Genomic DNA, 26,303 nt, shown 5'->3' with positions numbered 1-26,303 from the left:
ATAATTTTAGAAAGAAAGGGTCCAGATTGTCTAGCCCGGCTGATTTGTAGGGGTCCAGATTTTGCAGCTCTTTCAGAACATCAGCTGACTGGATTTGGGAGAAGGAGAAATGGGGAAGGCTTGGGCGACTTGCTGTGGGGGGTGCAGTGCTGTTGACCGGGGTAGGGGTAGCCAGGTGGAAAGCATGGCCAGCCGTAGAAAAATGCTTATTGAAATTCTCAATTATAGTGGATTTATCGGTGCTGACAGAGTTTCCTATCCTCAGTGCAGTGGGCAGCTGGGAGGAGGTACTCTTATTCTCCAAGCACTTTACAGTGTCCCAGAACTTTTTTGAGTTTGTGTTGCAGGAAGCAAATTTCTGCTTGAAAAAGCTAGCCTTGGCTTTTCTAACTGCCTGTGTATATTGGTTTCTAACTTCCCTGAAAAGTTGCATATCACGGGGGCTGTTTGATGCTAATGCAGAACGCCACAGGATGTTTTTGTGTTGGTTAAGGGCAGTCAGGTCTGGAGAGAACCAAGGGCTATATCTGTTCCTGGTTCTAAATTTCTTGAATGGGGCATGCTTATTTAAGATGGTGAGGAAGGCATTTAAAAAAAATAACCAGGCATCCTCTACTGAAGGGTTGAGGTCAATATCCTTCCAGGATACCCGGGCCAGGTCGATTAGAAAGGCCTGCTCGCTGAAGTGTTTCAGGGAGCATTTGACAGTGATGAGTGAAGGTCGTTTGACCGCTGACCCATTACGGATGCAGGCAATGAGGCTGAGATCTTGGTTGAAAACAGCAGAGGTGTATTTAGAGGGCAAGTTGGTTAGGATGATATCTATGAGGGTGCCCGTGTTTACAGCTTTGGGGTGGTACCTGGTAGGTTCATTGATAATTTGTGTGAGATTGAGGGCATCAAGCTTAGATTGTAGGATGGCTGGGGTGTTAAGCATGTCCCAGTTTAGATCACCTAGCAGCACGAGCTCTGAAGATAGATGGGGGGCAATAGCAGGCGGCAACAGTGAGAGACTTGTTTTTAGAGAGGTGGATTTTTAAAAGAAGAAGTTGAAATTGTTTGGGTACAGACCTGGATAGTAGGACAGAACTCTGCAGGCTATCTCTGCAGTAGATTGCAACACCGCCCCCTTTGTCCGTTCTATCTTGTCTGAAAATGTTGTAGTTAGGGATGGAGATTTCAGAGTTTTTGGTGGTCTTCCTAAGCCAGGATTCAGACACGGCTAGGACATCCGGGTTGGCAGAGTGTGCTAAAGCAGTGAATAAAACAAACTTAGGGAGGAGGCTTCTAATGTTAACATGCATGAAACCAAGGCTATTACGGTTACAGAAGTCATCAAAAGAGAGCGCCTGGGGAATAGGAGTGGAGCTAGGCATTGCAGGGCCTGGATTCACCTCTACATCGCCAGAGGAACAGAGAGGAGTAGGATAAGGGTACGGCTAAAAGCTATGAGAATTGGTTGTCTAATACGTCCGGAACAGAGAGTAAAAGGAGCAGGGTTCTGGGGGCGATAAAATAGCTTCAAGGTATAATGTACAGACAAAGGTATGGTAGGATGCGAATACAGTGGAGGTAAACCTAGGCATTGAGTGATGATGAGAGAGATATTGTCTCTAGAAACATCATTGAAACCAGGTGATGTCATCGCATGTGTGGGTGGTGGAACTGAGAGGTTGGATAAGGTATAATGAGCAGGGCTAGAGGCTCTACAGTGAAATAAGCCAATAAACACTAACCAGAACAGCAATGGACAAGGCATATTGACATTAAGGAGAGGCATGCTTAGCCAAGTGATCAAAAGGGTCCAGTGAGTAGTGAGGTCGGTTGCGGTCACGGCGATTCAGACAGCTAGCAAATTGGGTAGCAAATTGGCAGAAGATGGTCTGTTATTAGCCCCCTCGTGCGTTTCTGTCGGTAGATTAGTGGGGTTCCGTGTGGTAGAGGGGTTATAGTTATAGTGGCCCAAGAAAATTGGCCAATAGACCTATTCAGATAGCTGTCTTATCGGCTGCTAACGATGAGCTGGCCGCAGATGGGCGTTCAGGTTACGTCGCGACGGAGGGGCCAGTTGGATAACTCCCTCAGGCAGATAACGTCGGTAGTCCAGTGGTGAAGGCCCGATGGGGCTCCGCATCGGCAGTAAAACGGGTCCGGATAGGTGATTGTAGCCCAGGAGTGGCTGATGGAACTCTTCAGCTGGCTAGCTCCAGAATAATTGATGTTAGCTCCGGGACCGATGTTAGCCAATAGTCACCCGGATAGCAGCTAGCTAGCTGCAAGATCCAGGTGTAAATGTCCAGAGCTTGCGGTAGAAATCTGGGGATATGGAGAGAAAATAGGTCCGGTATGCTCTGGTCTGAGTTGCGTTGTACAAAACTGGTGATAGCTTTCGAGCTAAGGGATAGCTGATGACCGCCAACCGTGGTTAGCTGAATTCTAACGTTAGCTAGTGAACTGACTAACTTCTGGCTAACTTCTGGCTAGCTTCTGTTATGGATTTCAGATTTGAGGTAAATAATAAAGTTGCAGGAGAGTGTTTTGATGTTGAGTTTTTAGAAAAAAATATATAAAAAAGATATGCGAAGAAAATATGTAAATATATATATATATATACACACATATACATATATACATACATATACATATATCTATATACACGGGACGGGACACGACAAGACGAGGACAAAGGATGTCTGACTGCTATGCCATCTTGGATTGGAAAATGCTGATTTTGACTTTGGTATTATTGTGACTTTGGCATTATTGTGTAGCCAGCAAGCCCATATAGAGAACATTGCATTGTAGGTTTTGTAGTCGACTTGAGCTGTAACAGATTTCCACAATGATTTTCACACGTTGATACCAACATTATTATAACAACAAATTGAAACATCTGTAAATCACATACATAAGCTATAGATGTGTCAATGCTCAATAACCCACGTACAGATGTATGTATATACAGACAGAACAGCCAAACTCTGAGATTTGACAACCTGTGCAGTATAAAACGGAAAACCCTGCTACTTTCCCTCAGACTGCAGGCAAAGCCCGACCCGTCGAGACAATTTGTACTGAACATTACACAGTGCTGGGTTTGAAATATCTCGTTCCGACGTTAAGATGTCTGGCTCTACCCAGACTAATGAAATTACCTACCATCCTCAGTCTCAAAGAGCCTGTCATAAAAAAAGATACTGCATAAACATCCCCTCACCACACAATGAGCCCATCCATCACCTAATGGAATGGGTGCAGTGGACTCATCCATTAGTCAGTGGAATGGGTGTGCAGCGACAGGCCTGTCTTGCAAAGGCTGTTAATCCAGAGTTATGGTACAGTGTGCCAGTGTTACTGTTAAACACAGGGCAGATGGCAGCTGCTGCCAGCTCCTTTATATTACAGATTAGACGGTTGAAAAGGCAATACAATGTCACTCTTCAGACACCACAGCCATAGATGGGGCAATACATTGCATAAATAGTGTAGATAATGTATACTATATCACTGGGTCTGCTGAACATCGGCCTACAGCTGGTGGTGTAGCTTTTACTGTAGCTTCTCACCCGAAAGTTGAGTGATTTAATCAAAACACGGTCTGGATGGAAAAGAGACAATCTCACTATGAAATTCTGCTTATTTCATCCGCTCTTGTGATTTTAACGCGGTCTGCATCCATTGTTTGTATAGCCTCGTTCAGAGGCAGAGTATTCATCCCGAAGAAAGCAATACCATATCTGACCATCATCTGGTGAGAATATGACAACAACAAATAACTCTACCCTGACCATCTCTCTGTGGCTGACCAGAGGGAACATTAGTTAACCATTCACCAGAGAGAGAAAGAAGATGCAGCTTTATTGCATGGGAATCTGGCACTATGTTACTCACCACTCGTGTACTGCCAACAAAGCCTTGTTTCAGACCAAAGAGCATGTCAGCGAACACTCAGAAAAGCTTTATTAAGGATCACTTGTAGCGGGAGCAGAAACAATGAGCGGATATTACTCTATCTTCCACACTATATTTCTGATCAGTGTTTAAAACATCCTTTTCAATTGTTCACTCCTTTTTCACATCTGCTATGACTTATCGCGTGTCAATTCAACTCAAATCGATTCTGAAAGCTTCAACAAGAGCAAGTTATTGTGTTTCCTTCAAAAACGGCATAGCATTTTGTGGCAGAGTAAGGGTTAAAAGCAGGCACTCGAGTGCTGAGAACCTTGTGGGGACGGACGGTAACCTATACAACAGATCGAGAGCAAGGAAGTGGAGGCCCCAGATAACCAGGGGAGGAATGTTCTTGTAATAACAACACACTTTCTAAATTGGACCCTGCTATCTTCATTAAACAACCAAGAATACTTTTGAAGTGAAGAGGGGTGGAATTCAACTACAGGGGGGGTGAGAGGAAGGGCAGAAAATGTATTAAAGTGCAATAAGGCCCTAGAAAAAAGAACCAGAGAGAGAAATCTAGTCGTTTAGCAATTACTACAGTGTGTCTGGACATTCCTGCCTTTATCCCCAGGTGCAGGCATGCAGAGCCTTCCTCCAATCGTCAGGTTTTATTGTGTGCGTACAGGAGAGAGGAGTCCACTTAAGACGTGGAGAAAGAGCTAGCTCATCCTTGACTATTTGATTAACAGCTGTCTTTGGTGACAAAGTCCCTCGGTCTGAAAGAGACGCTCTCTGTCGCACACTTCTAGAGTTACCGACCACCTTACTTTGGAGAGGGGAGAAGAAAGGAAGGAAATCCACTGAGAGAAAGAGAGGAGGGGGAGAGGGAGAGGGAGGGAGGGGGCGGCAAGGACAGAAAGAGAAAGAGGGAGAGAGAGAATAAAGGAGACCATGAGACAGAGAGCGACAATAAGGCAAGGAAAATCTCTCCCTTCTCTCTCTCTCTACCACTAACTCTCCTTTTTTTGGCCTATTAGGGTTGAGACACATTCCTAATGCCTCACATCTGTCTCCCACACTGTGACCACATCACATGGGATTCCTCTCCGTCTTCCCCTCCTCAGCCCTCTATCTCTCCCCTTTTCTCACCAACCCATGAGCTTTCCTCATCTTCCCCCTTTCTCTCCCCCGCCCCGCCCTCTCTCTCTCTCTCTCTTCCCCTTTAGATGGGTTAGCCGACAGCGTCAGGGAAACGTTATGCAAGCTTCCATGGGGCAGAAGTCAGCGTGTTGTTGTGACTCTGCTCGTCTCAGCTCGTTTCGTCTTGCTCTTGATACCATGTCTTGTGTTGAGGTATTTTGACAGATTTCACGTCAATGCTAATATGGCTCAAATTCGCTAGCTAGCTAGCTAACCAACAACTGTAACAATGTATTTGAGAGACAACAAGTGCTCATTGTGCAAATGGATTTATGTTTTCAATAAACATTGAAGATGAAATATAGCTTACATGTTGTCAACAATCAAAGCCAACCCTGTATATTTTCCCCCATAGCTGAGCACGCGTCAGTTTTGTTGCTAAACAACTATCCCTGCCTCGCACCCCCTCTCATGGTCAATCTCACGTCTCACAGCACCAACCAGTCCTGTCAGATCTGGTCACATGACGTTCAATGTGGAGTTAAACATCAATAACTCATAACATTGGTCACACTGAGAGGTTAGGGTGCTACGGGAGTGCCATGGGGGTGCTATGAGGTGTCCTGGTCCCACCAACTAACGTGAGGACATCATGACATTGTCATATCATCATTGTTTCCACCCACGGAGTTGTGTTTTTGGACGGAAAGAGAGTCTGTTATCAGCTGGGAAGACTTAACTAATACAACTCCTCCGACAAACTCCCCATCCACCACTAACAACACAGAGTACACATTGTTTTATTAACTGAACAAACATGGATTCTGAAACTGAAATGAGTTCCGTTGAGTTTTTTTATTCTAACTCCAGAAACTTCTGGATATCGGTTTGCTTGAATAGAAGCCTGGGCCCAAATCAATAAAGGCTCAGAGTAGGACCGCTGATCAAGGCTCAGGTCCCCCCTGTCCATATAAATATGATCTCAAAGGCAAAACTGATCCTAGATCAGCACTATCCTGAGATGCTTTTTGAATACAGGCCATGTCCTCTGTACTCAACCCAGGGTTAAGTGGGTTGAGCGAAGCATAACCCCAGCCTGTGACAGACAGCTCAGCTAGTGAACTAAACTGCTTCAGGACAGAAGCTGTACCCTGGGGGGTATAGCACACACACACTCTTCTTCACTTCCTCCCTACGGGTACCATTGGCCATCCTTACTTCCTGAAACCCATAAACTATGCAGTGGTCTGAAGTCAAGCTGAAAATCTTCCTCTACGACCCCTCACAGAGGTCAGGAGGTGGACATAACTCAGGCCTAGTGTATCTGACAGGTATATTACCACCTAGTTCAGCCGGTGAGGCCGTGGATCTGGCATTTTAACAACCTGCTAATTCTTTACATATTTGTTAAATCAGGTGTCTTCCAGGTGTCGTCTCTACTGTAGTTCTCCTTATATCACCGATTCCCTCCCAGATAGGTTAACCTTCTCGTTTCCCTATCCATTAGGACCCATTCACACCGAGGCAGGAGAGGCAGGAGAGACAATATCAGGTCAAACTCTCTCTGAATAGAAAATAATACATCTTGAGAACAAAGTAATTGCTTGTGCAGTAAGCCGTTCGTTGTGTGCTATTTTAGTGTTGTTCTAATTGGGATAATAGTTGTGATTGAGGGAGTTGGCAGGGGCTCTGTGTGAGCTGACGTGATGAGAGGGAGAGAGAGAGAGAGAGAGAGAGAGAGAGAGAGATGACATGCTGCGAATGAGCGTATCAGTGCCCGCCATCTAGCACTGAAAGGGGGGGGGGGGTCTGCCTCCATCGAGAAAACAACCAAATGACATAAGGGCACTTTAATGAATCCTAATCTATTCAAATGTATCCTGTATGTGAGGATCAGCCATAACCTAAGGGGAAAATGATGACAAAAGACTGTTGGGTTTGATAAAAGGTGCTCCAGTGAGAAAGCATCCTGATATATCAGGCAAAACAAATAGCAAACGATGTGCTCATTCCAAAGTTATTTTGCTTCTCTACAGAACAGAACTGGTTCTACATGTAGTCCATCAACAATGAATAGGACAGCACTCACTATATAGTAGATTTATTAGAAGATTCATATGAATAGAAGATTAATTCTGACATGCAATGGGATAATACATCTCAGAAATCTATTATATTGTGTCAAATAAATAACACAATATCTCTCTATGATATTTCTGATGTCATCCAAGCACACTACTAAGCACATTACCAGACTATTGTTTTAAAACTGTGCGTCATTCAAATGCACTATCAATACCCTCTCCGCTATGTGAGGGAGAATGAACCAGTCCAGAATAATACCCTATTTCAAGTCCTTGGGTCATTTCCGTCTAAAAACTGTGGAAACCACCAGATTTTCCTGCCGGGAGAAATATCCTTATTTGCCCACGTGGCGAGCCGAGTATTCCTGCTATGTCCTGCTGCTTCTGAAAGGGCTGCTGAGGGACACACAGCCAGCCGCTTCAAAGAGCGGGGGAAATGCCGTGCCCTTCCTGAAACTCCCTATTGGAACAGGGTGATGTGGCCCGACGTGATGGGGAGATTATGGGCGTACACACACACACACAGACAAAAAGTGTATGCACGCACACACACATAGTAGCATACATACACACACACACAGGCACACAGACCTGCATTAGGTCATTCCAAAGTCAAACAGGGACAGAGCTGAGTCATGTGTGTGTTATGATAAATCTGTTAGATATCAATAAATAAATTGAAGAGAAGTGATACAGAGCAGTTAACTCCTCCACATTCATCTACACTGTCATACAGACACAAGACATTTTCATCAGGAAGCAGCAGCAGCAGCAGAGTTTGTGTGTGTGTGTGTGTGTGTGTGTGTGTGTGTGTGTGTGTGTGTGTGTGTGTGTAGACCTAAAAAGTCCCCACAAAGTAAAACAAGGAAATGTCTTCCTATTTTAAGCTTAGGGGTTAGGTTTAGGGTTAGCGTCACAATTAGGGTAAGTGATTAGGTTGAGAGTAAGTGGTTAGGTTGAGGGTTAGGAGTTAGGTTTAGGTTACGGGTTAAGGTTAATGTAAGGGGTTAGGGAAAATACAATTTTGATTGGAACTACATTTTAGGTCCCCACATAACGAGAAGGAGGTATTAAAGTGACCCTGATCTCAGGCCTCTCTCTGTGGGGGGTGTCTGGATCTCTATACGCTGTGTGTGTATGTGGGTGTGCGTGTTTGTGTACATGCATGCAGAGATTGTCAAAAGATAGATCTAAAAGTATCTTAATACAAATACAAGATACCTGACAGACCAATCAGTCAAAATAAAATACAGATACTTTTGCAAAGTATTGTATCTAGATACAATATGCACGTTGCAATGAAACGTACAACGTAATTAGCGTATTTAAAACTGTCCTTTTGTGATGCGCAGCGGGGAACTAGTTCTGTACGATGGAGAGTGGTGGGGTCGATAAACCAGGAGGATTCTCCATCATCATTTAGATCTCCAGTTTGATAACATTTTGGTTTCCCAGTAGATTACAACAGCGATGGACAAAGAGAGAATGTTTCCACAGCTCAACCAGAATAGCCTATGCAGCTGCCATCACCTCAAACATGTTGACACATTTACGCTGACATCACTCCAGTATTCCTACCACTGGAGCAAGAAGGAAATGCAAAAAATAACATTGATTATATGCTGCTGTGCTACATGTGTACCATAAAAACACCTTGCTTGACGTAGAAACAGGTGAACAGTTTTGGAACACTGAGCCATTGACTGTCTGGCTGCACCAGGTGACTGTTACGAGTGGGTTGCTTTTGACAATAAGGCACCGGACTACAGCCATATAGTTTGAATCTACTGTGGCAGACGGCAGGGAGAGGTGAGGGGTTATTGAAGGGAGATATCTTGTAGCCCACTGGCTCCACCCCCAAGCCTTATATGGACATCCTGCCCCAACGAGGCGAGCCTGTGGATCATTAAGCCAGGGAGTACTTGGGGACAAAGAGGAGGCGGCCTGCACTAAGGGGGCAGAGAATGGAGAGGGAAGAGTGTGAGTTATGAAGAGTGTGAGAAGAGAGAGAAAGAGAAATATCTGTGATTACCTGTTGTGACTTGGACTGTCAGATTACCCCACTGTGTACCGGTTTGGTTGAGGACCCGTGTTTTAGGATTACCCCAGGAGAACGGAAGGGACAACAAGAACAGATTGTGGACTGTGAAATGGTTAGTGAATTCCCCCCTTTTCCCCAGTGTGCAAAACTCCCTAATAAACTCCCCATTTGCATTCTAGTTGTGCTCCTTGTTCGTGTTTGGTTATTGAACTTGGTGACATGGAAACCCCACACCCTTCAACCTGCTACATGTGGTGGAGAATGCGGGCAACCCAAACCAGGCTCAATAACTAAACACGGAGCACAATGGAAGCATTGGTGAAACAGCTGGTGGAGGCGAACATAGCCCAGCAGGCTATGCATCGGGAGCTGCTGGAGGAACAGAGTCAGCAGACTGCTCTCCTGCGAGCTGAACTCAGCCAGCTGACAGCCGCCCAGGCCGGCACGGCGACAGGCACAGCAGACTCTTGTCCAAAAACCGAGTAGGTTTATACTGAAGCTGACAGAGGCTGACGACATCGAGGCTTACCTTTGAGAGGATGGCGGCTAGGGAGACATGGCCCCATGAGCAATGGGCCACCTTGCTTGCACCCTTCCTGCCAGGTGCGGCACAGAAGACCTATCAGGATCTGATGGCTGACCAGGCGACGCATTACGAGGAGCTGAAAAAGGAAATCCTGCCGGTATGGTTTCACCCTGATTAACAGGGCACAAAGATTCCATGATTGGGCGTATTATCCTACAGCACCTAAAACACTTGATGCTCACGCCCATCGAGAAAGTGGTCATAGATAAATTTCTACGCTCTCTCGCGTTCAAAGCAAAACAAATTAGCAAGCCAAGCTAACCCGTGGAGCGCAGATCAGCTGGTGGAACTGGTGGAAGGACAACAGGTGGCTTTGGAGGTCCTGTGCAGCGAACAACCACGGAAGGCAAAACCCTGCACTCGCCCGAAGAAGCAAAAAAGGTCGGAGGACCACACCGGAACCCTGGCCAAGGATGGGGGGACACCAACAGCCAGCTCCTCGAGACGACGCCCCTTCCTGGACAGCAGGAAATGCTACGAGTGTTGCGAGCCGGGACACATCGCCTGGAACTGTCCAAACCATGATGTCCCGATGCCTTCGGCCTCAGCCAGTGAGGTAGCCACTGGGCGGCCCTGTGGCTTGCTGATGGCATGCTGGGCTAAGGAGAGTGGTCCTTCCCCTGTCACCCCGGTAAGAGCCAACGGAAAGGACACCATGGCACTTGTAGACTTTGGGAGTATGGTGTCCCTGACATCGCCCAGTCCCCGAACCTGGCTGACACCGTGGTCATCACATGTATACACAGTAAGACCAAGGACTACCCTACCACACTCCTCCACCTACAGACCACAAAGGGACAACACACGGGGCCAGTGGGAGTCGTCCTGAACCTGCCTGTGCCGGTCCTTATTGGGAGGGATTTCCCCACGTCTCCGGACATACTATTCCGCCAACTGTGGAATAGTATGTCCGGAGACGTGGGGAACCAGAAGTGAGGAGGAAGCCAGAGAGGTGGGAGGGACGCCAGAAGGAGGGATGCCCGGATGTGTGGATTCCAGGAAGTGGACCCCCAGGTGTCAACAGAACCCCTCTCGGAGGGTGACTCGGGTGAAGCAAGACTGGAGGGAGAGGTGGCGAGTCTGGAAGACATGTTCCCGATGGACCATGAGGTGGTGCCAGAGCCCGCCTCTCTAGCGGGCCGGTTTGGCACGGCCCAACTGGAGGATCCCAACCTGGCCAGCGCTCTCCAGCAGGTGACTGTGGTGGACGGAAAGCCCATGGAGGGGGTAAGTCAAATCACGCCCTTTTTCCATAAAGAAGTTGCTGTATCAGTTTGTGAAGAAGAATGACGAATGCATGGAGTTTGTGCCCCGTCCCTTTGTACCATCTGTCCTGCAGTTGGCGCACTCCCACCTTCTTGGGGCTCACCTAGGGGTGGAGAAGACCTTAGACAGGATCAAGGCATGATTTACTGGCCGGGGGTGAAGAGAGAGTGGAAGATTACTGCCCCAGTTGCCTGTAGTGCCAGCAGGTGGTGCCAAAACCCCACTTTCACAGCCCCTTAATTCCCCTACCCATTAATTCCGTCCTTGGTGGGACCTCTACCCAAGAGAAACCGAGGGCACCAATACATCCTGGTGATTCTGGATTATGCCACCAGGTACCCGGAAGCCATTCACCTGCACACCATGGCCACCAAGGGAATCGCACGTGAGTTAGTCATGCTGTTCTCCTGAGTAAACATCCCGATGAGATATTGACAGACCAGGGAACCCTGTTCATGTCGCGAATTATGAAGGATCTATGCAAACTAATGAAAATAACCCAGTTGCACACCTCAGTGTATCACCCGCAGACCGATGGGTTGGTGGAATGATTCAATCGAAACCTGAAGCAGATGCTAAAGAAGGTGATGGAGGCTGATGGAAAGAATTGGGATCAGCTGCTACCCTACCTGATGTTCTTGATCCGAGAAGTGCCCCAAGGTTCGACAGGACTCTCTCCCTTCTCTCCCACAGATCAGGTGCAGCCAATGGAAATGCTAATGCCCTCTCCAGGAGGGATGCTCTAGGGAGAACACTACACAGAACAAAAATATAAACGTAACATGCACAATTTTAAAGATTTGACTGAGTTAGTTTATATAATAAAATCAGTCAATTGAAATAAATGAATTAGGTCCTAATCTATGAATTTCGCATGATTGGGAATACAGTTATGCATCTGGTCACAGATACCTTAAAAAAGAGGTAGGGGCGTGGATCAGAACTAGTCAGTATCTGGTGTGACCACCATTTGTCTCATGCAGCGCGACACATCTCCTTCGCATAGAGTTGATCAGGCTGTTGATTGTGGCCTGTGGAATGTTGTCCCACTCCTCTTCAATGACTGTGCGAAGTTGTTGAATATTGGATGGAACTGGAACTGTCGTACAAGTCGATCCAGATCATCCCATACACGCTCAATGGGTGACGTGTGGTGAGTATGCAGGCCATGGAAGAACTGGGACATTTTCAGTTCCCAGGAATTGTGTACAGATCCTTGCGACATGGGGCTGTGCATTATCATGCTGAAACATGTGATGGCGGCGGATGAATGGCACGACACTGGGCCTCAGGATCTCCTCACAGTATCTCTGTGCATTCAAATTGCCATTGATAAAATCCAATTGTGTCCATTGTCCGTAGCTTATGCCTACCCATACCATAACCCCTACGCCACCATGGGGCACTCTGTTCCCAACGTTGACATCAGCAAACCGCTTGCCCACACAACGCCATATACGCTCTGACAAATCATGGTCCAAACACACCAAGACAATCTTGAAGAGGGCACGACAGCAATGCCTATTCCCCCTCAGGAGGCTGGAAAGATTTGTCATGGGTCCTCAGATCCTCAAAATGTTCTACAGCTGCACCATCGAGAGCATCCTGACTGGTTGCATCACCGCTTGGAATGGCAACTGCTCAGCATCCGACCACAAGGCACTACAGAGGGTAGTGCGTACAGCACAGTACATCACTGGGGCCGGGCTTCCTGCCATCCAGGACATCTATACCAGGCGGTGTGTCAGACGAAGGCCCAAAATATTGTCATAGACTTCAGCCACCCAAGTCATAGAATATTCTCTCTGCTACTGCATGGCAAGCGGTAAGTCTGGGACCAAAAGACTCTTAATAGCTTCTACCCCCAAGCCATAAGACTGCTGAACTGTTAATCAAATGGCTAACCGGACTATTTGCATTTACCTCATTATTTACTCAAATTTTTGTTTTCCTGATTTTCTTGTAAAGTCTCAATATACACTCACTGGACTCTAACCACACACTCACACATACTACACTGACACTTCAACACATGCATATTGGCGCCACACACACACATTCACATTCCTTCACACTCTTCAAATACGCTGCTGCTACTCTCTGTTTATTATCTATGCATAGACACTTTACCCCTACCTACATGTACATATTACTCAATTACCTACACTAACTGATTCAACTGTGCAGAGCACACTTCTCCAGCGTGCCGAACACCAGTCAGGTCAAGACCTTGGTGAGGACAATGAGCACACATGAGCTTCCCTGAGACAGTTTCTAACAGTTTGTGCAGAAATTCTTTGGTTGTGCAAACCCACAGTTTCATCAGCTGGCCGGGTGGCTGGTCTCAGACGATCCTGCAGGTGAAGAAGCCGGATGTGGCTGTCCTGGGCTGGCGTGGTTACACGTGGTCTGCGGTTTTGAGGCCGGTTGGACGGACTGCCAAATTCTCTAAAACGACGTTGGAGACGGCTTATGGTAAAGAAATTAACATTAAATTATTTGGCAACTGCTCTGGTGGACATTCCTGCAGTCAGCATGCCAATTGCAAGCTCTCTCAAAAATGGACACATATGTGGCATTGTGTTCTGTGACAAAACTGCACATTTTAGTGACCTTTCATTGTCCACAGCACAAGGAGCACCTGTGTAATGATCATGCTGTTTAATCAGCTTCTTGATATGCCACACCTGTCAGGTGGATTGATTATCTTGGAAAAGGAGAAATGCTCACTAACAGGAAAGTAAAGAAATGTGTGTCCAAAATTTGAGAAACTTTTTGTGCGTAAGGAAAATTTCGGTGAACTTTTATTTCAGCTGATGAAATATGGGACCAACACTTTTCATGTTGCGTTTATATTTTCGTTCAGTGTTTTCATATCATTTGGCTGATTAGGCTTGTGCACATTTACATAAGTGTTTAATTACCTAGTTAGCTAAATTACTGACTAAGCTAATTCTTATTCATGTTTTTTGCATTTCAGGTGGAGTGGCATTGCTGACAGGCCAGCATGCTGATAAGCCAAGGCCCTTATTCCCAATGAATCTCAGAGTAGGAGTAGTGATTTTAGGATCGTTTTTGCCTTCACACTGAGTAATATTACATTGACAAGGGGGAGGTTATCCTAGATCAGAGATGCTTTGTGAATATGGGCCCTGGAAGAAAGTTGTTGCTCAATACCTTGCATAGCAGTTGCTTCACCACAGGACCCTAGAGCAGGGGTAGGCAACCCTGTTCCTGGAGTGCCGCAGGTACTGCAGGATTTTGTTCCAACTAGGCCCTAAACAAGGGGTGCGTTTAGTTGCCTGAATGTTTCTACGTTGCAGAACTTTTTTTTACCGAACGACACATTTCCCAAAACGTTTTTGAATCAACTTTGAGGTACGTTTGCTCCGTTCAGTAGGTGTGCCAGGGCCCCACCCTGTGAAAGTGCTCGAGCCACGTTGCGAACTCCGCCCTCTTGCACAGCTTTATATATGCAAGCTAAAGATGAAGTTGTCAATGAATAGGCCAATGAATAGGCCTGTGTTGCACTTACTACAGATGGATGGACCTCCAGGGCTACAGAGACCTACTTAACAGTGACAGCCCATCACATTACCCCAGAGTGGGAGATGAGAAGTATTGTGCTACAGACATGCCCCCTTTATGAGAGTCAGACAAGTGAGCATATTTTTCTCTTTAACATTATAGCATCCCAGTGGGCAAAACCTGGTTGAAAAGAAGTCAGTGTGACTTCAGTATTACTGACCAGAATATGACATATTTTAATTTGCTTATTACCTACTGGAAAAAGTATTGCAGAGGAAAAAGTTGGATATTGAAAATATTGTTCATTACATTTCTATTTGTTTCCATAGTCACCAATAAGTTTAAATGTGCAACATATTCTTACATTTAAAATAGATCAAGCAACCATTTTTTTGCACATCTGCATACAGTAATTGTTTCATAATTCACCCACAGGCATTACATACATAGGAAGACTGGGACAGAGTATATAAAGGCAGATTGTTTCATTGATTAATAAGAGTGGTGTGACGGGTCAGAGCTGTAGTGAAGAGAATCCGCGCATAACAACGATCAATCTGAGGACATTCCTGAAGAAACTTTGTGGACTCAGCTGGCTCAAAGTATTTCCATGGTACTAGTTGAAGAAATTTGTGGCAGTTATAGCTTAGAGATGTCTTCAAAAAAGAGCAACTTGCTCATATACATACTTTGCGTCCTCCACTATGGCGGTCAGGGGCATATTTTAGGACTTTCCAGAGGGCCTGCAACACAACCTCCTGAGTTTTCTGGCTTTTCATGACACTTACTGTAAGTAATGTCTGTCATATCAATCCTGCAACAAACATTGTTAGAAATGGGTGTAATTGGCAAATCTCTTCCTCTTCCTCTTCTCTGCAACTGTGTACATGTGTGAGTTTGAGTGAGCGATAGGGAGAATGGGCTAGAGCCAAATGGGAGAAACTTTACATGACTCACAAGGGGATGTGTCTGTTGAATCAGGACACAAGGTTTTTGCACTTAAAGTTAAAATAGGATTTTATTTTCTTTACAAACATATTATTAGAAGCAGTGCCATTTCATTTGGATCTACTTGTCTGTCCCCATATGAGAACCCTTTTTTGTTCCAGGTAAAAGGGTTGTACATGGAACCAAAAATGTAAGGAATGACGCTGGAGAAGAGAAGCAGGTACGGGGAGTCAGAATTTAATCGGAACAGGACAGGAACAGCGTCAGAACCAGGTAATACAGGCGTTAGACAATTAACGCAGCAGCGGGGACCAGAGCTGGGGAACTGACAAATTTAGAGGAGGTAATAAACAGGTGATTGAGTCCAATAAATCGCTGATGCGCGTGACGAGGGAAGGCAGGTGTGCGTAATGATGGTGGCAGGAGAGCGTAATGCAGGGCAGCCTGGCTCCCTCGAGTGCCGGGGGGGAGCGGGAGCAGGGTGACACAAAAAGGGTTCTTTAGAAGGTTCTCCTGAACCCTTTTACGTTCCCAAATAGCACCTTTTTTTCTAAGAGTGTAAGATCAGGCAATCATGGGCAGCTGAATACCATGTCTCTTGGGGAATCCAGTCTCAGTGAGACCTGATGCAGAGAAAAAAATGTAATGATCATCAATATAGCTAGTACAAACCTAGCTCTTACAAAGCTGGCTAGTAGGAATCAATTTGAAGATCAGTGTCACACCCTGATCTGGGTCACCTGTCCTTGTGATTGTCACCACCCCCTCCAGGTGTCGCTTATTATCCCCGGTGTATATATCCCTGTGTTTCCTGTCTCTCTGTGCCAGTTCATCTTGTTTGCCAAGTCAACCAGCAGTTTTCCTTGCTCCTATTTTTCCCCAGTCTGTTTCTAGTCCTCGTGGTTTCGACCCCTGCCCGTCCTGACTCCGAACCCGCCTGCCTGACCACTCTGCCTGTTCTGACTACCAACCTGCCTATGGTCTGGTACTGTTTTGACTCTGACCTGGTTTATGAACTCTCGCCTGTCCCCGAGCTGCCTTTGCCTTCTCCCTTTGTTATAATAAATATCGGAGCTCTACCATCTGCCTCCTGTGTCTGCATTTGGGTCTCGCCTTGTGCCCTTATAATCAGAGTATCAAACAGAATTTTTTGTTGTTGTAATGTTTTTACATCTTAACTGTAAGATGTAAACAGTTTTTTTATAGTTCCTGGAGGATGTTACCATAGTGATAACCAAAATATACACTCCTGTGGATTTAAGGGGTGGTGGTGCTGCTCTCTCCTTTCCCTGGGATGTGGCCGAATAGGTCACTGGTAACTGAGTTGGCGGACATTGTGTAACAGAGGCTATGCATCAGGTCATTGACATGTTTCAGGAACTGTAAAGACAGAGACGAATCATGATTAACCATTGCGTAAGGTCTTCACTAAGTTAGACTTAGCAAGTACATTGACTATGTTACCCCTCAGCAATCTGGCAGTCAGGAGAGAGAGATACAGCAAAACCTAAGCTATTTACATTTCTTAGTCAGTCAGTCAGTTGGATAAGTTCTGCACTCCTTCCCTTTATTCCTTCCTACATCCAAGCTAGGAAATTCCTGCCCAAAAAATTATCAAGAATTGAAAAGGGCAGTTGAGAGTTGTAACGTTAGAATGAGTGTTCGGGGGATCCGGGATAGGCAAAATGTACAAAATACACAAAAATACAAGTATCCGTGATGAATCAGGAAAAAAAATTCACATCCATATTGGGGGTACACATTTCAAGAATTAGGCTAGCTCAGACACACTCGCTTTCTCACACACACACAATCAATGTTTCCTATATGTGTATTTATCAACCATTCTCTCTCTCACACACTCACAAACACACAGCTAGCATGACACAATGTTGACATTTTCTATATGTTTTTGTGATCATCTCTCTCTCACAGAACACACTGACACATATACACAGCTAGCATGAAAACGTTGACATGACAATGTTTTCTAAAGTTATTGTGATCATCTCTCTTCCTCTCTCTCTCACGCACGTGCACACACAGAGAGAGAACAAACACACACGTACTGTCATTAACTAAACAGATGTACAAATGTCAAAACGTTAGCTAGCTAGCTACAACAGGTACAAATTCAAACTTACCATGCCCATGGATGATTAACGTTAGCTAGCTAGCAAAACTTTCCTTGACATTCTTCTCCCCAACAAACCGCCGCTTTACTTCGGAATTACTTAACACATTACGTTAATTACTTAAAAGCTTTAAGGGAAAATATAACTGTCACATTCTCAGGGTCAAATTCAGGTGTAATAATTTCTTACTCAGTATTGATGGTAATAAATGGAATAAAATAGGGTTTTGTAAATCCTGGTGGATTGTAGTAGGATATTGAAATAAAAGACAGGCCCACATGTGATTCAAAAGAAAATGTGCAACACTAACAGTGCAGTTGACATCAACATAAAGATTATCATTAGATACCAACACACACAGAAAGCTACGAGATATCATTAATAAAAAAAACATTATTTCATTGTACTGCAGTTTTATTGCATTTTAACGGCAGTGCATTTTTGTAAGGGTATCCTGTACTATTGTGCATGTTCATCTTACATGCTGGTAGCCTATAACAAATGTTATGGAAGTGACTGTGCACTTTTCAATTGGGTGGACTGCAACTACAAAAAAACACTCCCATAGCCTGTAGTAAAAACAAAAGCATTTATAGCATTGAAGATTCTCTAAATTTGGGACCCTCTCTGATAGCTAAAGTGCTTGACCCCAGAGACTGTCACAAATTTTACATTTTAATGACCTAGCAAATAAGATGACTTGGAGGTGAAATATCACAACTCTTTGTATATTAAATTGGTATTTCATCACCTGCCAATTAAAATTCCTCAAATGGCCCTACTCCTGAAAAAGTTAATTGGGACGGATAAGCTGAAGTGGACTTGGCCCAAGTACCATTAGCCGGAACCCAGAGTAATATGATTCTGCCAAACTCTGGAATAGCTTGGCCCGCATGAAGCCCCCAAAGTCCGAGTCCATGCCGAGTCCCCACATCTCAAACGGAATAGGCCCGAGCCCAGTGTGTTGACTGGGTACAGTATGGCCCAAGACCCTAACCGGCTTTGGTGTGCTCTACCAGCTATTATTTGCCAAGTGTGCTAAGCTGAATCATGCATCATCATCATCATTTACGCAGTACTTTGTTGAAGCACCTTTGGCAGCGATTACAGCCTCGAGTCTTCTTGGGTATGAAGCTACAAGCTTGGCACACCTGTATTTGGAGAGTTTCTCCCATTCTTCTCTGCAGATCCTCTCAAGCTCTGTCAGGTTGGATGGTGAGCGTCGCTGCACAGCTATTTTCAGGTCTCTCCAGAGATGTTAGATCGGGTTCAAGTCCGGGCTCTGGCTGGGCTCTGGAGCAGGTTTTCATCAAGGATCTCTCTATACTTTGCTCCGTTCATCTTTCCCTCGATCCTGACTAGTCTCACAGTCCCTGCCCCTGAAAAATATCCCCACAGCATGATGCTGCCACCACCATGCTTCACAGTAGGGATGGTGCCAGGTTTCCTCCAGACGGGACGCTTGGCATTCAGGGCAAAGAGTTCAATCTTGGTTTCATCAGACCAGAGAATCTTGTTTTGGCAAACTCCAAGCGGGCTGTCATGTGCTTTTTTACTAAAGAGTGGCTTACGACTGGCCACTCTAACATAAAGGCCTGATTGGTGGAGAGCTGCAGAGATGGTTGTCCTTCTGGAAGGTTCTCCCATCTCCACAAAGGAACTCTGGATCTCTGTCAGAGTGACCATCGGGTTCTTGGTCACTTCCCTGACCAAGGCACTTCTCCCCCAATTGCTCAGTTTGGCCAGGTGGCCAGCTCTAGGAAGAGTCTTGGTGGTTCCAAACTTCTTCCATTTAAGAATGATGGAGTCCACTGTGTTCTTGGGGACCTTCAATGTTGCAGAAATGTTTTGGTACCCTTCCCCAGATCTGTGCCTCAACACAATCCTGTCACGGAACTCTATGTATAATTCATTCCACCTCATGCCTTGGTTTTTCCTCTGACATGCACTGTCAACTGTGGGACCTTATATAGACAGCTGTGTGCCTTTCCAAATCATTTCCAACCAATTGAATTTAACACAGGTGGACTCCAATCAAGTTGTAGAAACATCTCAAGGATGATCAATGGAAACAGGATGCACCTGAGCTCAATTTCGAGTCTCATAGCAAAGGGTACATTTGCCCCAAAAAATAAAAACCTGTTTTTGCTTTGTCATTATGGTGTATATGTGTAGATTGATGAGGCAAAACATGTATTTAATCCATTTTAGAACAAGGCTGTAACGTAACAAAATGTAGAAAAGGTAAAGTGGTCTGAATACTTTCCGAATGCACTGTATGCAACGGGTGCATGGATCACAAGCACTATGCACATGTATATATAGATTGGTGTCTATTAATTGAGTAGCATTTAGATAACTGGTCAGAAGGCTTCTAAACAGCTTCTACCCCGAAGCCATAAGACTCCTGAACACCTAATCAAATGGCTACCCAGACTATTTGCACCCCCCCCTTTTTACACCGCTGCGACTCTCTGTTGTTATCATCTATGCATAGTCACTTTAATAACTCTACCTACATGTACATATTACCTCAACTATCCGGTGCCCCCACACATTGACTCTGTACCGGTACCCCCCTGTATATAGTCTCACTATTGTTATTTTACTGCTGCTCTTTAATTACTTGTTACCTTTATTTCTTATTCTTATCCGTATTTTTTTGTTTTAATCTGGTTGTGATCTGGTTTCAACAGGGTAAAGGACATCTTTATCACATTGTATGCCCACTGGGATAGGCCTATATGATGTCTGAGCCATATTTACATTTTGATTTAACACGCATGTTGCACTTTATTTTAGTATTGTTGTTGATGAGTAATCATGCGGTTTAATTTAAGAAAATACAAAGTGTTGCTATTCCTGATTGTGCTCTCATCAGGAATTATATGACTCATGATCATATATGGAATCAGGAATACCAAAACTTTGTATTTTCTTAAATAAACAAAAATGTACTACAGCAATGGTTGGCATTTCATTTCATCCGGCTGTACCGAAATGAACTGTGACCCCGAAATCGCAAAACGCACCGAACTGTGGGTTTGGGGAACATTTACACCCCTACATTTAAATGGTTTGTGCTGAAGGACTTCTATCCGCAGCAGCCATTCAAAGTCACTTCAGTGTTTTCAAGATTTCAGTTTTACAACTTTCTCATGTCATTCCATCCACTGTAGACAATGAGTTGTTTTTAACCAAAGTGTGGAAGTGTTTCTGAGCTAAATAGCTCCCCTGCTGTCCGCATTGATGTTTCCCATTTACTGTTCCTCCTCTTTCTTCCCTCCCCTCCTCCTCACCCCTCTCTTTCCCCTCCATTCTCCTTGCTCTCTCCTCCTCTTCCTTCTCCTTCTCTTCCTCTTATCTCAGCACCAGGAGAGGACACACACAAGGCCTCCACATACCAGAGCCTTTAACAGCTTGACCATGGTGATTCTACAGACAGAGACAGACAGAGAGGCAGGCAGACAGACAGACACAGTCGGGCAGACAGACAGACCAACAGAGGGGAACCCTCTACTGATTAGACCCAGGTAAGGAGTGTATTTGTTTGTGGATGGCGTGTATAAACAGACAGAAGCCACAAAATATAAAATATATAACAAAACAAACTAAATAGGCTATTCAACTAATTTGACATTTGCTCTGACAGAGGCTGGTGTAAAGTCGTGTAGCTCACTGACTGTTTGCAAGTGTAAACGGTGTTCTGTATCTTTGCAAGTATTAATTATACTCTACACAGAGTCACACAGATGTGTGGGCACACAGTGTACATGGCACAGGCCGTCAGTCCAGACCTGCCCTTACTTGACTTCTTAATCTTTGGTTTCCTGCCCTCCCTCCCTCCCTCCCTCCCTCCCCGTATCTGGGTACAAAAACTTCACGCCCCCCTTACCTCCCCCTTGCCTCCTTTCCCTGTATCCCAGCACAATAACTTAATGCCCCCCTGCTTGCCTCCCCCTACTCTCCTCAGCCACCCCTGTTGTTCTTTATACAGGGGCATACTAGAAAAGCAGCGGTTGGCCTGGCCCCAAGGACTCAGGCCCACATACTTCCCAATCTGCAGATTAAAGAGCTGCAGCCTCTGAAGTCCTTCCAGGGACTAATGGCTTTTGTTGCTGGGAATAATCCACACATCCTCTCCCACATCCTGGGGGATCCATGGCTAAAACCCCTCCTTAAACTCTCCTCCTCCCACCCCTTTCTCCTCCTCCATCTCCATGTTTTGTTAACCTCCCTCCATCCTCCATGTGGGCAGTCTTGTGGTTAGGTCTGGCTCAAGACCTCCCATCGCCTTCTTTCCCACCCCCATCTCCCAATCTCCATCTCTGGTCCATGTTTTGTCGACCTCCCCCTCCTTCCTGCATGTGGCGCAGCCTTGCGGTTAAGTCTGGAGGCCTGCAGGAGTGTACCACACGCAAAGAGATGAGGAGGGGGGGCTGGGTTGTGACCCACGCAAAGAAAAAGGGGGCACTGGGGGGCAGGCATGGCAGGAGTCTCTTGGGCTTATTGAATCCTCTAAGTCTCTTTTTTGTCATCTACACCTACGTAGCTCAAGTTTAAACAGCCAGGGCAAACCAGGGCAAGAAGCTATCCTCAAACCTCGCAATGCAAAGAATAAAGCAGCCTTAAGGTGTTAGCACCTTATAAATATGATGTCTATATTGCATAAATCAGTCAGGAGTCAGCTAACCTGGAGTACAATCATTGAAACGAGATTGGAGATGTTGGTTAGAGCTGCCCTGCCCTATAAAAAACATTCACAACATTTGAGTTTGCTATTCATAAGAAGCATTGCCTGATGAGGACCATGCCTCAAACAAAAGAGATCTCAGAAGACCTAAGATTAAGAATTGTTGACTTGCATAATGCTGGAAAGGGTTACAAAAGTATCTCTGAAAGCCTTGATGTTCATCAGTCCACGGTAAGACAAATTGTCTATAAATGGAGAAAGTTCAGCACTGTTGCTACTCTCCCTAGGAGTGGCCGTCCTGCAAAGATGACTAAGAGCACAGCGCAGAATGCTAAATGAGGTTAAGTAGAATCCTAGAGTGTCAGCTAAAGACTTACAAAAAATATCTGGAAAATGCTAACATCTCTGTTTGACGAGTCTACGATACGTAAAACACTAAACAAGAATGGTGTTCATGGGAGGTCACCACGGAAGAAGCCACCGCTGTCCAAAAAAAACATTGCTGCACATCTGAAGTTTGCAAAAGAGCACCTGGATGTTCCACAGCGCTACTGGCAAAATGTTCTGTGGACAGATGAAACTACAGTTGAGTTGTTTAGAAGGAACACACAACTCTATGTGTGTAGAAAAAAAAAGGCAGAGACATCAACATCAAAACCTCATCCCAACTGTAAAGTATGGTGGAGGGAGCATCATGGTTTGGTGCTGCTTTGCTGCCTCAGGGCCTGGACAGCTTGCTATCATCGAAGGAAAAATGAATTCCCAAGTTTATCAAAACATTTTGTAGGAGAATGTAAGGCTACCTGTCTGCCAATTGAAGCTCAACAGAAGTTTGGTGATGCAACAGGACAATGACCCAAAACACAGAAGTAAACCAACAACAGAATGGCTTCAACAGAAGAAAATACGCCTTCTGGAGTGGCCCAGTTAGAGTACTGACCTCAACCCGATTGAGATGCTGTGGCATGACATCAAGAGAGTGGTTCACACCAGACATCCCAAGAATATTGCTGAACTGAAACAGTTTTGTAAAGAGGAATGGTCCAATATTCCTCCTGACCGTTGTGCAGGTCTGATCGGCAACTACAGAAAGGTTGAGGTTATTGCTGCCAAAGGAGGGTCAACCAGTTATTAAATCCAAGGGTTCACATACTTTTTCCACCCTGCACTGTGAATGTTTACACGGTGTGTTCAATAAAGACATAAAAACGTATAATTGTTTGTGTGTTATTAGTTTAAGCAGACTGTGTTTGTCTATTCTTGTGACTTAGATGAAGATCAGATCAAATTTCATGACCAATTTATATAGAATTCCAGGTAATTCTAAAGGGTTCACATAATTTTTCTTGCCACTTGAAATATGTGAGTTGGAGCTCTGGGCTCAGAGTTGTTGACCCTCTGGAAACCTTTTGTCCTTTACAATTTTTCTGATCCCCCTCCCAATGACATCATAACCTGTGGAGTACATTCAGTTCTGACCTCATTTCCTGTGGAAGACTACAGACAGAGTTCTGGTGCAGAGAGAGAGAGGGTGTTGGCACTGGCAGCCTACACACACTGGGCCACTGTCCACTGGCCACCCAAAAGACACATTTATTTATTGTATCAAGAGTATGGTAAAAAGAGCAGACATTTTGAGCTTTTATTTGGCCCAAACCTCCCATTTTAACTTCAGTCAAACTTAATCTAAATGGCATTGGCTGGATTTCACTCCCATAAAAACACACACACAAAAAGTGCTCAAATTATTTTGCATAGAAAAACATAACTTGATTTCCCCCAAATCTAAACAACAGAACATTCAATGGGGACTGCATGTATGTGTACCTAGCATATCTCCTCATTAAATGACAGGAAAATAATTTGACATCACATTTCGAAACATCCACTGCCTCTCAGACTGCTTGTAGACTATTAGTAAAACTAAGAGCATGCAGTCTAAGAAAGGTTATTGGACCAAAATGTTGTTGCAAATGAATCTACTGTACTTGGCAATACAAATATTATGAATTCAGTAGAGCTACCGCCTTCTCAGTAAAACCAAGAACCATTCATCAAAACTGCAACACAAAACCCTGTCTAGCCCACACAGAGAGAGATGTAGCTTAGCTAGTGTATAAGGATGAGTAAAATGGGATGTGAAAGACTGAATGCATGGAGGAAGTGAACTGCTACAGTAGCTGTCCAACAGGGCAGTCAAAAACTATTTGACTGCTTCAGGGCAGTCAAAACATCAACAGAGTGGTGGTTAACCCCCAAGGCCTTAATATAGGAGGACGAGAAGAGAACTGGAGGAAAATAGGAAAGACGGCTGTGCAGAAGAGAGAGAAAGAGAGAGAGGTCAACAGCATAGTGAGATATACCGGGGGGACGGACGGACGACTGTTGATGGGGTAAAGCAGTGTGCCAACCCGTGGGTTTCCTCTCCACATCAGACCTACACTCCGCAGACTAAACAGCCCGACACAAACAGACCAGTGTACCTGGAGACAGGTCAACAACACAACATGAACACACACAGAGCCCTATTGACTGGCTGTCTGAGCTAACACTCTGCTGAGTAGGTGGATGGGGGCTAGCAGGCTCTTTCACCTGGAGGGTCGACCAAGGGTTGGGGAGTTGGACTGGGGTTCCTGGGGTTGTCTGCTATTCAGCTTTATTGCAAACGTGGAATCTGTATATTTCCATTAAGGATATAGACACATGAAGTAAAGAACATGAGGGGAACATGGCTGCCACTGGTGCTTTACGAGTGTTCATGTTTACGAATGCAAAGTAGTCATGTCAACGAGTTGCAGATGCAGATAAAACAGCAGAAAGTAACAAAACAGGCGTGCATGAGTGGTGAAATGATCTATTCCTCGATACATATCCCTTCCTCCAGTCCTCCCTCCAGTCTTACCTGGCCATGCCCAGACTAGAGAAGCCTGCTGGGACGATGAGTACGTCGAGGCGGGGGAAGGGATGGACCCCCAGGGTAGCGTGGGCTGCAGCCAGGCAGCCAGGCAGAAGGGGGAGGATTTGGACCTGGGCCTTCTGCAGCAGAGAGGGCGGAGCAAACATCCGGTGAGGGACCACCTCTTGGCTCCAGGCGGATGGGTCGGTGAATGGACAGGGGTAATCAGCATGGCAACAGGTGAAGTTGTCATCACCCAGACCTGAGCAGTCGCTCTCAGAGTGCTTCTCATCCTTCAGGCCTGAGTAAACTAATGTAGACTGTGGGCTGGTGATGACGGGATGGTCCATGTTAGTGAATGGATTCAGGTCCAAGCTGTGTTATGGGGAGAAGGAAAAAAGATTTAGGCTTGTATTTTTGCTATTTTGACTACAGGCTTAGAAACGAGAGGGATGGAAATATAGAACATTGCATCACACAGGAAAGCCAGAGAAAACCCAAACATTACATTTAATTTGACTTCCATTCAGTTACAGTAACTCCATCTTAGTATTAGAACTGCAAAACCCAAATCTGGTCCAAGTTTCCTCTCTAGCCGTTCACGGAGGATAAAAGGCCCTCCTTGTAGCAGGAGAAGCTCTGGGGTTAACGGCTGGGTATGGCTGGGTTGGAGGGAAACCATGAGAGGAGGTAGAAAGGGTGGTATTCCAGGAAGAATGACAGCTGCCAGCATGGTGGTGGAGCCCTCAAACCCTCAGCCTGTGGTGAACTCTTCAGGGCAGGGGAAAGCTCTGCTGGGGAAGACCTGGTTCTACCGCCTGGTACGGCTGGGTTGGAGGGAAACCACGAAGGGGGGAAGACAAGGGGGAGAGGAGGGGTCTTACGGGAAATAAATCATACCTGCCAGCATGCGTATGGGAGGCCCCAGCCCTTGTACCCTGCACAGGAAGGGTAAGCTGTGCTGTGGAAAGTTGTGCTGTGGCCTGGCGCCAGCAACCCACTGCCAAGGTAAAAGTGGAGGCAGGCATAGGCATAGTGACATAGTAGTCCCAGCTAGAGAGACCTAGACGGAGGAGGGAGAGAGAGACA

General features: G+C 45.4%; 1 protein-coding gene across 6 annotated transcripts in view; it reads right to left on the bottom strand.

Annotated features, from left to right (window-relative positions):
• The window catches only part of aopep (aminopeptidase O (putative)), a 114,618-nt gene that overhangs the window by 78,639 nt on the left and 9,676 nt on the right, over window positions 1–26,303 (bottom strand). For all 6 annotated transcript variants that reach the window (XR_006761892.1, XR_001323913.2, XM_014171048.2 and 3 more), the window contains exons 4-5: window positions 26,115–26,277; window positions 25,221–25,589 (exon numbers count right to left, since the gene is read on the bottom strand). Coding sequence is in view for 4 of the 6 variants with exons in the window: in XM_014171048.2 (XP_014026523.2) it covers window positions 25,221–25,589; window positions 26,115–26,277 (532 nt within the window). In the remaining 2 variants the exon portion in view is untranslated. The remainder of the gene's footprint in view (window positions 1–25,220; window positions 25,590–26,114; window positions 26,278–26,303) is intronic.

The sequence above is a fragment of the Salmo salar genome, chromosome ssa24, assembly GCF_905237065.1.
Source record: "Salmo salar chromosome ssa24, Ssal_v3.1, whole genome shotgun sequence".
Taxonomy (NCBI): Eukaryota; Metazoa; Chordata; class Actinopteri; order Salmoniformes; family Salmonidae; genus Salmo; species Salmo salar.
This window is presented reverse-complemented; position numbering and strand designations above follow the sequence as displayed.